Raw genomic sequence first — 13558 nt, 5'->3', positions numbered from 1 at the left:
TTCAACATCTTTGTAGGAGACATGGGCAGTGAGATTGAGTGTATCTTCAGTAAGTTTGCTGATGATACCAAGCTGTGTGGTGTGGTTGACAGCCAAGAGGGAAGGGATCCATTCAGAGGGACCTTGACAGGCTGGAGAGGTGGGCCAGTGTCAACCTCATGAGGTTCATCAAGGCCAAGTGCAGGGTCCTGCACCTGGATTGGCACAACCCCAGGCACAAATACAGGCTGGGGGAAGAATGGCTGGAGAGCAGTGCTGAGCAGAAGGACTTAGGGGTGGTAGTTGATGAGAAGCTGGACATGAGCTGCCAGTGAGGGCTGGAGCCCAGAGAGCAACTGCATCCTTGGCTGCATCAACAGAAGTGTGGCCAGCAGGGCCAGGGAGGGGATTCTGCCCCTCTGCTCTGCTCGTGTAAGACCAGGTGAGGTGTACTCCAGGTGGGGAGTACTGTGTCCAGCTCTGAAATCCTCAACACAAGAGGGAAATGGACCTGTTGGGAACAAGTCCAGAGAATGGCCACAAAAATTATCCATGGTCTGGAGCAGCTCTCCTACAAAGACAATGCTGAGAGAGCTGACATTGTTCAGCCTGGGGGAAAGAAGGCTCTGGGGAGAACTTATAGTGGCCTTCCTGTACCTGAAGGGGCTCCAAGAAAGCTGGGGAGAGTGTGTAGTGATAGGAGGAGGGGCAATGGTCTTAAACTAAAGCAGGGTAGATTTATATTGAACATTAGGGAAAAGTTCTTTACTATGAGGGTGATAGAGGCCCCATCCCTGGAAACATTCAAGGTCAGGTTTGACCATGCTCTGAGCAACCTGATCTAGTCAAAAAGATCCCTGAGCAATGTGAGGGGGCTAGAATAGATGATCTTTAAAGGTCCCTTCCAACCCCACACATTCTATGATTCAATTATTCTAGATTAAATAATAAGGGAAAGAATCTAGAGGTCAGTTGAACAGAATGGAGTGAAAAATGAGCAAGGAAGATTAATACCTAATTGCCATATAGTGAATCAGTTGCTATCAAAGACCAGAAACCCATGATTCAGTAACCTGTCTGAAGTGGATGCACTGAATTCAGGATCACCTCTCTGCCCCCTTCCAAGCTGCAAGATGTTCATACTCTAAAAGCTATCATCACAATTTGCACTAATAAGAACCCTTCTAATGATCTTGACAGATGAAAGTTTGAAAGGGCTTTGGTGAGAGCTTTTCTTCTTTTCTGTAAAGGTGAATCTTCCAGCCTGGTGTTGAGGCATATGGACTGCACAGCAGACACAAAGCTTCTGGAGCAGCTGTTGCTGCATCCCATTGGTGTGGAGAGACAGACATCTAACTTCTGGATATCTCAAAGCAGCATGTTTCATACATGTTCTGTGTCTCCTTTTGAAAAAGATTAATAACAAAATGTCTAAGTTCCTTGGTGAAATGCTGGCTGAAGAAAAAGGAATCCATGTTGGGACACTGTCTGTATAGTAGTGCCAAGCTTTGAAAAAGGGAATCCCAAGCAAATCTAGCTTGTGATTACTTCAGCATGCACATTGAAAATGCTCTGTTGATTTTATTTTGGACAAAACCAAACTGTTCAGAATTGGGAAAGAAATTAGTTCTTTTTAATGACTGTAAACACGGGCAAAACACTTTTCTACTGTCACATTATCTCTTCCTTATGGATACAGAGAGGAACTGAAAATTAGTCCAAAGAAGAATCCTTGTTAAGAACTTCATTAACATTTCAGGAATTGTTTCTTCTCTGGGAAGCTTTAACTCACATCCCAGAAAAGCACAGAGATCCAATTAAGCATCAAAGAGAAAAACATAATCCTGCACTTTGGGATATTTATTTTTGTTCAACAAATCTCAGCTCCAGGACTGAAGTCCATCAATACCTGGCATTTCATGCCCTGCTATTCAACTTGCAACAGACAGTTTAAAATAAAGTTCAGAATAATAAATAAAGGGAAGATTGACATGAGTACAAAAGTAAATCACAGCTATAGAGAAGATGCTTTAGACACAATGTGATGGTCAATCCCTAGCATTTAAGGCAAGGTTGAAAATAGGTTATAAATATTGTAGAAACTAGAGGCTGACAAAAGGCTGCAGACCAGTTTAATGGAATTCATCTCAAGAGTTATAGCTTTTCAGTCAGGAGCTGGAAGATCTTTATGCAAACATGAAAAACACTGAAATTGCACTTGGAAGTGAGACTTTTATTTTTTTTTAACAGACATCCCAACTATACCACTGTACATTGTGCAGCTGCACAGATTGGGTAAGAGCTGTGATCCATTAGCATGGGGATTGCTAAGGACTGCTCCTGTTTTTACTGTTTCTAGCAAGAACTGCCAAGAGTCCCATTGTGCTGGGTGCTGTGTGTTTAAAGAGTCAGAGGCTCTGTCTTGGAGGACAGACATACATCAGCTGAAGCACATGACTATTCCAAATTCATTCATTACTCATTTTAGAGATGGAAGGTACGTTCAGGGCAGTTCTGGGGCAGATCTCCTGGATCTGCTCAGCACCAGGTGAGCAGCTGCTCTGTGCAATCTTCATCTCTAAGTTAGGCAGCTCAGAGCTGCCTGGATTCCTGATTTGAATCTCCAGGGAGAGATGAGACCTAGAAGAGGATTTGCAGAAGCTTTTCAGTTAAGCACAAAGCTGCTTATGCAAGCAAAGAACTAAATACCAGGAGGAAAATGGGGGAAAGGGCTGAATTGGGTTAATCTTTTGCATCTACCTGAGGCCCAGAGATGGGTGCTTTCTCTTATTAGAGATTTCCACCAACCCTCCTCCTAGAGATAGACAACCACTTAGAGGAAAAACCTCTCCCCTGTTCTGTCATGCACATTTTATACCTTCTTTGGGTATACCCAGTCTTTTCTGCAAATGCCAGAGTTGTCCCTCTGCACATGTATGGAAGACCTGTATTTGGTCCTCCTTCTGCAGGGTCTGGCAGCATTTAGGCCAACTCAGGAATCCTGGTTAGGGCCAGGCCATAATGTGCCATTCCCAGTGCAGGTGCTCCAGAAGCCTCTCTCAGGGCCTCAGTTTCAGTAGGTGAAAACTCAGGTGTCCTGAATCACACTTTAAAACCATTGCTGAAGGTCAGTTGTTCTTCATGATGAGGGATGATAGCAAAGCTGATGGATTAATTTTCAGTCTCCGGAGAGCATCGTTTAATCTTGATTTCCTCATCCATGAAGAGAAAAGAAATTACTGTTACCTTTCAGATATATTCAGTTTGCTGAGCTATGTAAAATGCATTGAGATCCTTGAGTGGAGTGGATAGTTGTCTCTGTACCAGAAGCTTAATTACACTCATAAAGGCCAACAGGTTTTATATTTATTGACAGAAATTCTAATTATGATTTCTACATTAGTAACATTTACATAATTTATGTATGTTAAAAAAAAGTTAAATGGATTATTTGTATAAAGGCATTAAGTTGTGCAGGCCTTGATTTTAGGACACAATCTGTGAAGGAAAAAACACATGACCTTCAATTAGGGACACTGACACAAGCTGCACAACTGTTCCCCAGTTGCTACTTAAACAGGCTGTTTTTCACGGGTTTTCATGCTACAGATTTGTTACTGGCAAGGGCAGAAAATTCAGACCTCTCCTGTAAGGTTTTGTCTTGCTCCTTAGTTTGAACCTTTCCTTATAACATTTATTAAAAGGATGGTTTCAAAAGGTAATGAACTTCATGTCTTGCTCAGTTCCAGGAGAGGAATTCATATGTCACTACAGAGTTATCAAATCATGTAAATGAGAGTTTCCTAACACTGCAAAATGTGTTTCATTATGAAGAAGGTATTTAGCACTTCACTGCTGTCTAAATCATGCTGATCATGAACCTTCTGTTTTTTCCATCCATTACTTTATTTTATATTCTTTTCCCAGATATTTCCCATAGTTTGCCTTCTAGAGCAAATGAAGGTTGTGAAATCAAGGCTTATCTCCTTACAGAAGTCAGCCTTTTAGCTCTCCCCTGTGCTTCTCTTCTGGAAAAATCTCTCTGACACTGGAAATTGCCTCAGATGTGCCAACTTGAAACTGGAAAATCCCAGCTAAGACAGATTTTTAATTATTAAATTTTCTATTAATACGTTGAAGGTCAGTAGAACTGCCCCAGTTTTCAGGAAGCTTTGAGCAATTTCACCTGATCTTATATTTTAGCACTAAATCCATATTTATTAAAGGATTTAGCAGGCAGGTCAGAAGCAGCTAAATCTCTGATTCTTCATCACATGAATGCTAAAGAAAAATATTCATCTGCATTGCTCTTCTCTAAGCTGGAAAGCTTTAAACTGTTGTCAAGCCAATTTTAGGATTTTGAGGCGATAGGGGTAAACATGTAAAAATGGATTTGCCATAAATGAAGCATAAATTGACATCATTATCCCTTTCGGAACCCAATTATTTAATGTAATGTGAAAATAATAAGAAATTCTGGATTATGCCACTTCCTAGTTTGGAAAGCTACCATGTCTGTTCTATCAATTAAAAATGGGCATGAGCAAAGCATTACACTGGTGGCTAGAGTTTGATAGCCTTCTTTTCCCACTTCTCCTCTGGAATATCAAAGGCAACATAGCAGACTTTTTGTTCTTAAGGGGACAGATTTGGGTCAGTTTTCAGCAGGGTATGAAAAAAAAAAAAAAAGGAAGAAAAAATCAGGTACAAGGTTTTTTATTTGGATGAGTAATTGCTTTAGTATTCTTACTTCTGAAGTGCTGTTAATGGACTGTGACCTCATTATACCTGGCACAGTGCAAACACAGAACAGAAAGGATAAATTTGGCCTCAGATAGCTGAGATTTTTAAGTGCTAAGTGAACAACAACAGACAGAGATGTGCTGGTGGAGGTTAGAATAAAATTACAACACAATTTTGGTCAATGCAATATGCAGAAGCTAAGGCACATCAGAGTCCACTGTCAAGATTTTGGCTAGGTTTTAATTTTAAGAGAGCCTTGAGAACTTTAAGGCAGCCTTTACTGACCAGAGGGAAATCACTCCTCCAATCATGAGGGGATAATGAGGAAAAAAATAGACACATTTTTTTAAAAAGTAGCCAGCAGGAAGTTGAAGCTAGTGTCATGGGCTGGTTCCAGGTGGGGAGCAGTGATGGAACAGAGCAGGTCCTGGAACTGAAGATGAGCAATTTCTTTTTTATTATCTGCCTGAAAAAGAACCAGAATCCTGTTGGAATGGCATTATCCTTTTGCAAGGACAAAGTTTTATGGTAAACCTGAGACCTCTGGGTTAACAACCCAATCAGCAGTGCCTTGAGCTCAGTCTGCTCCAGAAGTTCTCCATGAAAGAGGTTTCCAGTGAATTGTCATCTGGAGCTACCTGTCCTTCCTCCTTGAGCCACAGAGGGCAATTAGGCTCAGTTCAGTTCTTCAGATAAGAGTGTGACATAGATGAGATGAAATCCAGGCAATGAAAGACACTAATTCCAGACAGTAACATGACAAAAACCCGGATGGTAGAATCGAAATGAACTGGATTTCTTAGATAAAACCCTGCATCCATCTATCAGTTAACATCCATCAGTGCCCTCTGGTAAGTGCAAGTGTCAGGGAACAAAATGCAGGCTATTACTCAAAGTCCAGGTATTTCCAGAGATGCATGGGCTGATTGTTCCTTCTGAGGGCAATAAGCCTTATGTTTGCTCTTAGAACTGGACACCGGATTTGCTTAGAGGATCCCCTTCCTTCAAGGAACTACAGGTGGCTTTGAGAGCTGCATGGAATGATGAAGTAAAAGCCAATGCACCTCTGGGAAAGGATAAGGAATGGCTAAGCTGTTCATACAAACAGTGTAAGACATTAAAGATGAAAGGAAATATTTAGTCACCTTTTGGGAACAGCTGGTGTGAAAACATTTAACAGGCAGGTCTTTTATGCACAAGCACAGTGTTCTAACTAAGTTTAAATAGGCAGGAGCAGTATAATGCAGCTGGCCAGTCTATGAATGCTGTAATGGGAGAATTACAAGCTTTCCTTCTCATTTGCTTGTGCAGCTCAGATGGTAGCTAATCATGTCCTCTAATTTTAACAACAGAATTGGGAAACGTACCAAAAAAAAAAAAAAATGCAGCTTGTAATAAGAACAGAGGTGGCAAATTCTGTCCCTGGGACTGAACGATGAAGAAATTATTCACCTGCCCTTTCCTGTAAATCAGCCTTAGTCATCTTGAGGTGGCCAAAAAGACCTTTATTTAAGAGGAAACTTTATCTGAAATCCATTTTGATCATTTCTTTGAGTGCCACCAGAAAAGTAACAGCTAGTCTGACAATTTAATCGCCCATTAGAAACCTGTGAGCATTTAAGAGCACCATGTTATGAAGGGCTGGGTGTAGAGCAGGATGTGTGTTTTAAGGCCATTTAAATTGTATGGTTCCCATCTATCTTTAAACTGGCAGCTAAATGGAAGATTTAGATTTGAGAGTTCATGGCTCCTGGTTCCCTGTCAGAAATAATTAAACTAGAGTTTAGAGAGACTGTCTTAAGTAGTTTGCTTCACAAGTAGTTTCCTCAGCTGAGGGTCTTTATTACAGCCCTTGGGAATCCAAACCATCTTGTATATCCAGTATGTAGGAATTATACATTCATAACCTTGAGGCTTCACTCTCTTGCATGTGTGGGTGGTGGTATGGGTGGGGTCTCAGCTGGGTGGGAGATGAAATCCAAAATGTTCCCAGCGTTCCCTTTTGAATTAGCCTAAGATCTGTTTGGTGTAGATCATTCAGTGCATGTCCCTGGCCTGGGTGTGCAGAACTGTTCCTTGGCAGCATGTTGTCTGGGAAATATTTCAGTCGAGATGTAAATGTCCCAGTGGGTTTTTCATCCCTCTTCATAGAAATGACTCCACAGAGATTCTGCCTTTCAGAAAGTGCTTTTTTTTTTTTTTTTTTTTCTCTCTTCACCATTTTTGAATGTCACTCCATTATCCTAGTTTCACACCTTTGAATAACTCCAGGAAGGCTTTTGACTATCACTCAAAATAACTTTCCTTTGTCACTGTTTTTATTTCCCCTGCACCACCAACCTAATGTCTAACCTACTGTCATTTCCCTGGCTTATCAACAGGACACAGGACTGGATATCAGGACATCTAGGAGGTCCTGTGCCTGTCACAGAGCTCACATATATTTATAGACCCAAAACTTTAATTTCTTATGCCTTGTTTACTTCATTTGTCGAAACAGAAATAGCATCTTAACGTCAAAAATAGCCATTGGTACTCAGGCAGGCTCGTTAACATTCTCAAACCGAAGATAAAATATTAAGTAAATTATAGTAAATTTCTTAAGATATTCACATGGACTTTAGAGACACAAGAGGCCAAGTCCTCCCGGGTGTCAGTTTTCCTGCCCATTGCTGGAGATATTTGTCTCTTTGGTATTTCAGAGCTTCATAGTCAGCAGTGCATGTCACTGGACTTGAGGATACCAGTGCTATCCCCATTTACAGATGGGAACCTAGAGGTCAAAGCTGGGGAAAGGGACATAATGAAGATGTGGAGTAACTGAGCTGGCACTCTCTGGATTGCTTGGGGAACTGGGAGCAAGAAAAATTACATGTAATTTAGTATTCTGAGGTGCAAAGTTCAACACAGGAAATTAAGTAAACCAATAATCTGGGAGTTGTTTCAGTCCAACTCTAGAATAGAGCTGCAGTGGAAGACAGCTGAGAAGCACTAGAAACTACAACAATACTTTTCTAATTTGAGCTTAACTGCCAGCAATCTCAGATTTTGTACTTTCTCAATGTGTTTCTTCTCAGTTTGTTGAAATTTTAGGTTTTTATTTTTTATCTGCTGTTTCCTTTATCCTCCCCTAGACTTTGTTAATGAGGTCAGCCAAGAAGAGCTTTTTATTTTTTTTAATTATTATTTTTTATATTTTTTTTTTCCTTTTAGTGCAGCTTTATTGCTACATTAGCAATAAATGCAATTAGCATTGCAGGTCCTGTGTGTTCACATATCACCCTGACCAGCCCACCCCCCATTGTGGTGCTGTCTGACAGCTGGGAGAAGAGGTGGAAAACACACAAGACTGGGCTTCAACCCTTGCTAGTTAATAATTGCCCATCCCTTATGCACTGTAGTATGATATTACCTCCCTTGCACCTAGGAGCTGTGAAAATCTGTCTCTCAATGCCACATGGAAAGTCAAATCTTCTGACAGCAACTCAGGAGTTCTTCCTCAGCCATGTCTTAGGTGATAGTGTAACTTCAACTGACTTCCAATAAAGCTCACATTAGATTCTGTTACATTTAGGCTGCAAGTGGTTATATGCACATCCTTGGTTTAAGCACCCATTGTGCTCAAATACTTTTGCAGATTTGACTCTAAATGACAGACAACTTCCTGAGTGTCTGAACCACATTTGAACTCCAGAATTGTCTCATTAGAGATTTAAGTATATATTAATAAATGCTTAAGAGTGTTTGTGGACATCGAATTCTGCAGAAAAGGGAGTTCAATGGGAAGTTGTTGCACCACCCTGAGCTGTATAGTAAGCAGGAGTATTGTGTTCATGTCGAACTTGGAAAATATTGGTATTTTCTAGACCTACAAAGCATTACTATTATTACTTTAATAATTATCACTGTCTAAAGAACTCACTGATCTTTGGAGACAAGAATCCATCTCAGTGTAAGGAGCTGAAGACATTCCACCTCTCTCTTTCCTCATGGAGTTGAAGTGGACATTCCAACCTTGTCTCAATGAGTGTGTAAAAAGTCTGTAAGCTTCCTCTTACTAGTGGTATTAATTAGCAAAAGATTAAAGCCCACTTCAGTACAGCTGAATTTCAGTCACGTGTGATGTTAATGCAGGCTGAGTAGTTTTGAATATTTTATATGCCTCCAGTGACCCAAAGTAAATGTCTTGTGTAATACCAGCCACCCCTCCACCACAAGCCTCGAAGCCTGAATCCTGCACTTAATATGCTCAGAGGCACAAAGAGAGGCACTGGAGATAGGCTGATGTCTGAGAGACTAATTCTGGGGTGCAGAGCTGGAGGAACAGACAGAATATGTGCTCTGCAGAGTACTCTGGTACCCCTTTTTTGGGTATCTAGCCCAACCTTCTATAGCATTTTTCCATGCTTATGTTCTCTCCTCTCTCCCCAAAAGGAACTGTGTCCCTACTCTATAAAATCTATATAATGGCTCAGTCAAGCAGAGGGCTTCAGTCCAAAACATTTGGGAAAGTTTGTTCCAATGTAGATGCACCAAGCAGAAGTCAGAGAGATGGGGTAAGACCTGATAGTCTGAAATACAGTCTCAATTGACTCTCCTTTGATTGAGGAGAGTGTGGCCATGGTTTATGAGAGACTGAAAGTGAGCAGTCAGGGGATGAGCCTGAAGAAGAAAAAGTAGACTAATTTCATCCCATCTGCAGTGTAACACCACATCAAGTATTTATTTTAATTTTTCTTTTTCTTCAAATCAGTTCTCTACAGTAATGGTGGTAACAGGCATTTACATATCTGACTCATGGGTACCTTTTCTCTACAAAATCTTAATTTTTCCAGACAATACAGTGCAGATGAAGCATGGAGTCTCTTAAATGCATGCCAAGGGCATGCCAGGTTTTAGCCAAAAGCTTAGTGCTGGGACAAAATATTATGCATATATATGTTGTCATGCCTACTGGGGCTCATGGAGGGTGGGAAAGGCAGCACTTCTAAGAAGCAAATATCCTTTATCTCTTCTCTATTTGGGAGGTAAGTACCAAGATGCCCATCTGTGACTCCATGCTTCCGTTAACTCCAGTAAGATTTTGCCCCCCCTGGAAGTGTTCAAGGCCAGGTTGGATGGGACCTTGAGCAACCTGATCTAGTGGGAGGTGTCCCTGCCTATGCAAGGGGGTTGGAACTAGATGGTCTTTAAGGTCCCTTGCAACCCAAAACGTTCAGTGATTCTGTGATTCTATGAATCACCATCCTAGAAACTCCAGCTCACATAGGTCACTAAAAGAGCACGGTGGTACCTTCAAATGCCTGAGAAGGGGTATTTAATAGGATGGTAGAAGAGACATAGGAGATGTGCAGAATCAGTAGAAATAGCAATAATCAGTATTCATTTTAAAGAGATAAGATGGGTTTTAATGAATCCCATCCCCAGGACTGTGGGTTAACAAACCATAAACAGGCTTTGCCTGTGCTTAACTTGGGCATAAGTAGTTTATCAGCACATTGTTTCCACACTTAACCAGATTTTAATTAAAAGTGACTTTCGTTCTGTTTATTGGAAGAGCCTTCCTCTTCGGATTTGGTGATCAACAAAAGCTCAAGGAGTGCAAGAGAATTAGAAAGCAAATAGGGGGATCAATCACAGCAGATCTCTGCAATCCATGTCCGTCTCTTTTTTGTAATATACTTATTAGGTTCTTATTGTCAGGAAGGATTAGTGTTATGAGCCCCAGGAATTCCTTTCATTGCCCTGTAAGGCGAGGTACTGAAGTGTGGCTGCTTTTCTTAACAATAACGCTCTGGATTTTCTCCCTTCCCCTTCTCTCCACCCATATCCCCTCCTCTCTCTTCCCTCCTCTCCCACAGAGATTTGTGCAGCGGACTGCGGAGGACACGGCATTTGTGTTGGAGGCACCTGCCGCTGCGAGGAGGGCTGGATGGGCACAGCCTGTGATCAGAGAGCGTGTCACCCACGCTGCAATGAGCACGGGACATGCCGGGATGGCAAGTGTGAATGCAGCCCGGGCTGGAACGGAGAGCACTGCACTATTGGTAGGGAGAAAGAAAAAACGACTACTTTTAAAAGAATAATTGATGATCAGGGAGGAGAAAAGGTGCATGCTTAATTGAATCTGTGTGACTTAGTGTAGCATGAGCACCTTTGTTCTTGGATTTCAAGTTCTGACATCATACATTTTCATGTGGGAACAAGAAAAAAATGTCCTTTCATTTGCTGATGACATGGGTCTATATATTTTTTATTATTAGACGTAAAGTACACCCATGTGGGATTTGATCTTACAGAGACAAAGCTGTCAAATAGCAGCTAGATGTTTTTAAAAACATCCTACTTTGCCTCTCTCAAAAGGTCTTTCTGTGGCCTCCAAGACTTCTTTTTACTATGGCAACAGCATCTTCAAACACATACATCTGATTGAAAGTTTTCACTCCTTTTATTTGCTCCATTATTTGCACTGGTATTTAGTGCTGTCTTGCTTATCCCATGTCTGCTCTGCAGCATTTCTAACCATTTCATTTTCTTTTGTCTTTATGTTTCTCATGCACCTGGCACTTATCTTGAACTCTCAGTGTCCTACCTATTATTATTATTATTAACAAGGTACCACCAATATGCTGAAATAATGCAAAGAGGTGCAGTTCCCACATTAAGCAATTTGCAGCATCGTTAATGAACTGGCTTGACTTTACCTTCCTCCTTCATCTTACTGAACTCCTTGATGCATTTTTCCTTCTTCCTTTTTCTGACTGTCTTGTATTCAAACACTTTAGTCCCCATTCCATTCTAGTTATGCTATAAAATCAGTAGCATTAAAACTCCCCAGATGCCTTTATTATACATTAATGGAAAAGTAAGTAAGTGAATCCAGATTTGCTCTCAGTATTGCCTGTGTGGACCTGAAAAAATTTGGTTGCCTTTAGAAGAGTTATTCCAGAATGAGAATCCTCAAGTCATTTTGTTTTAATCAGCTTCTTTCAAAGATAAGAAAATTTACCTCTATGTTGCTTTCATTATGCCATGATACTTATAAATCAGACTGCATCAAAATTAACCACTAGCAATACCTGGGCAAATATCAGCATAGTTATCCATGTGGATTATTAATTTAGTTATATGTCAACATCACTTTTTATTTTCTTGAACAGCAGGTAGGTTTGCACACACAAAGACAGACATGGAATGAAGCCTGATCACAGTATTTTAATTCCAGCATTAGGGCAATGGTACAAACCATATCTGTGGCTCAATTCTACTTATCATTTATTTATGCTAATGTCACTCTACCACATTATGGTCTCCACATGCATCCTCTAATGAAAAATATCTGGCTCTTAAAACTTCCTCTGTCTCATTAGACATGACATTCTGTTTTCTTTTCTATGTCCCTAGCAGCTTTCATTTCTTTTCATGAGGAAAGTATTAAAAAAAACCCACCTCCTTTCTTGAATGACTTTAACATGAAAAGAGACCAGTCCTGTGTTAATTGGAATTCTGTGTTTCTATATTATTATTTTGTAGACTTGTGTACAACTACTTTCCAAATCAACTACTGATTTGGAAAGCAAAACAGATTAATGGAAAGGTCTTAAAAATAATTTTTAAAAAAAGTTCAGCAAATGTCCCCAGATCCAGATATGAAAGTCATTTATGCACAAAATAAACCTGATTCATACCCTCAGTGCCATTTTATTAGTTCTGCTGCAAAATCAAAATGCCACAAATTCCATATATGAGATATCTCCACAAGGCTGATATGCCCAGACTTTTTTTGAACAAGCTTTTATCTTTCATGATGATTAAATTTACCCCATTATTTGTGGTATTCCTCACTCTAAGTATAAAGAGTGCATGTCATGATGGGAGAGGCCAGCACCACAATGTAGACAGCATCAAGATTTTACTGCTGCATACAATCATTTTGTGTGGTGCTACCTTCTCATTGCAGTCCTGCCTTGGTTTAGGAATAATTCTTTAATACTTAGAGTGCTGGAGCAATTCTGTTTCTTTTCACTTTCCTCTCCTCCTCATCTTCTTGCATGGTGATTTAGCAACAAATTTGTACATAGTCTCATGCCTCTGAAGCTGTAAACCGTGTTTCTTACAGAATATTTCATTGATAAATGTGTAGAATGTAAAGGAGATTTGGCAAAGTCATAAATATCCAAGAAAATTGAATAGCTTTAGAAGGAGTAATAAGCTAGTTATATTGGCACAGATGAAAGGACATTGACTAGGAATTACATTAAGTATGTGGAAAGCATTCCCCTTGTCCTTGTGTAATTTCCCTGCATGGCAACTTGTTCTGTTGACAGTAATTCTTTTTATGTCTGTGTCATGGCCCGGTTTGCTTTAGCACTGACAAGCATAAAACCCCATTGCTGAAGTGATGCTTTAACAATATTGCCATGTGTGCAGGTAACATGGTAGAAATGGATGATACAAGTAAAGGACACTTCTTCCATTTCCTGTTGAGCATGTTTGAGAGTAAGAAATCCTTTTGGTTTGTGGGTCATAGGAGGCTCTTTCTTATGGTGTTCAAGGGAACTCTGATCCCAGTGGATTAATTTTGCTCATACAAAGAGTCATGTTACCAAATATACTAGCTTGATTGCTCACATTCAGAGATTTCATTAGAGGAACCCCAGTTAATTCCCAACCAGGAAATTGGTGCAGAAGCTTACATTCATCATCTTAATTTAGCAAACTTAGTGCATCCAGGCAAAAGAGTAGAACAGAAAGTTGATTATATAACTGCAGGAATCCTGAAATCCAGCAGAATGGTTAAATAAATTTAATCTAATTTCTTAAAGGAAAAAAAAGC

General features: G+C 40.2%; 1 protein-coding gene across 1 annotated transcript in view; it reads left to right on the top strand.

The window, feature by feature from the left end:
- Positions 1-13558, top strand: part of TENM4 (teneurin transmembrane protein 4) — a 358617-nt gene that overhangs the window by 219961 nt on the left and 125098 nt on the right. Inside the window, exon 12 of the mRNA XM_010001914.1 lies at positions 10584-10769. Coding sequence (XP_010000216.1) covers positions 10584-10769 — 186 coding nt within the window. The remainder of the gene's footprint in view (positions 1-10583; positions 10770-13558) is intronic.

The sequence above is a fragment of the Chaetura pelagica genome, unplaced genomic scaffold (genome assembly GCF_000747805.2).
Source record: "Chaetura pelagica isolate M959 unplaced genomic scaffold, ChaPel_1.0 scaffold607, whole genome shotgun sequence".
Lineage (NCBI taxonomy): Eukaryota > Metazoa > Chordata > Aves > Apodiformes > Apodidae > Chaetura > Chaetura pelagica.
The sequence above is the reverse complement of the archived record's forward strand: the minus strand, read 5'-3'. Positions and strand labels throughout refer to the sequence as shown.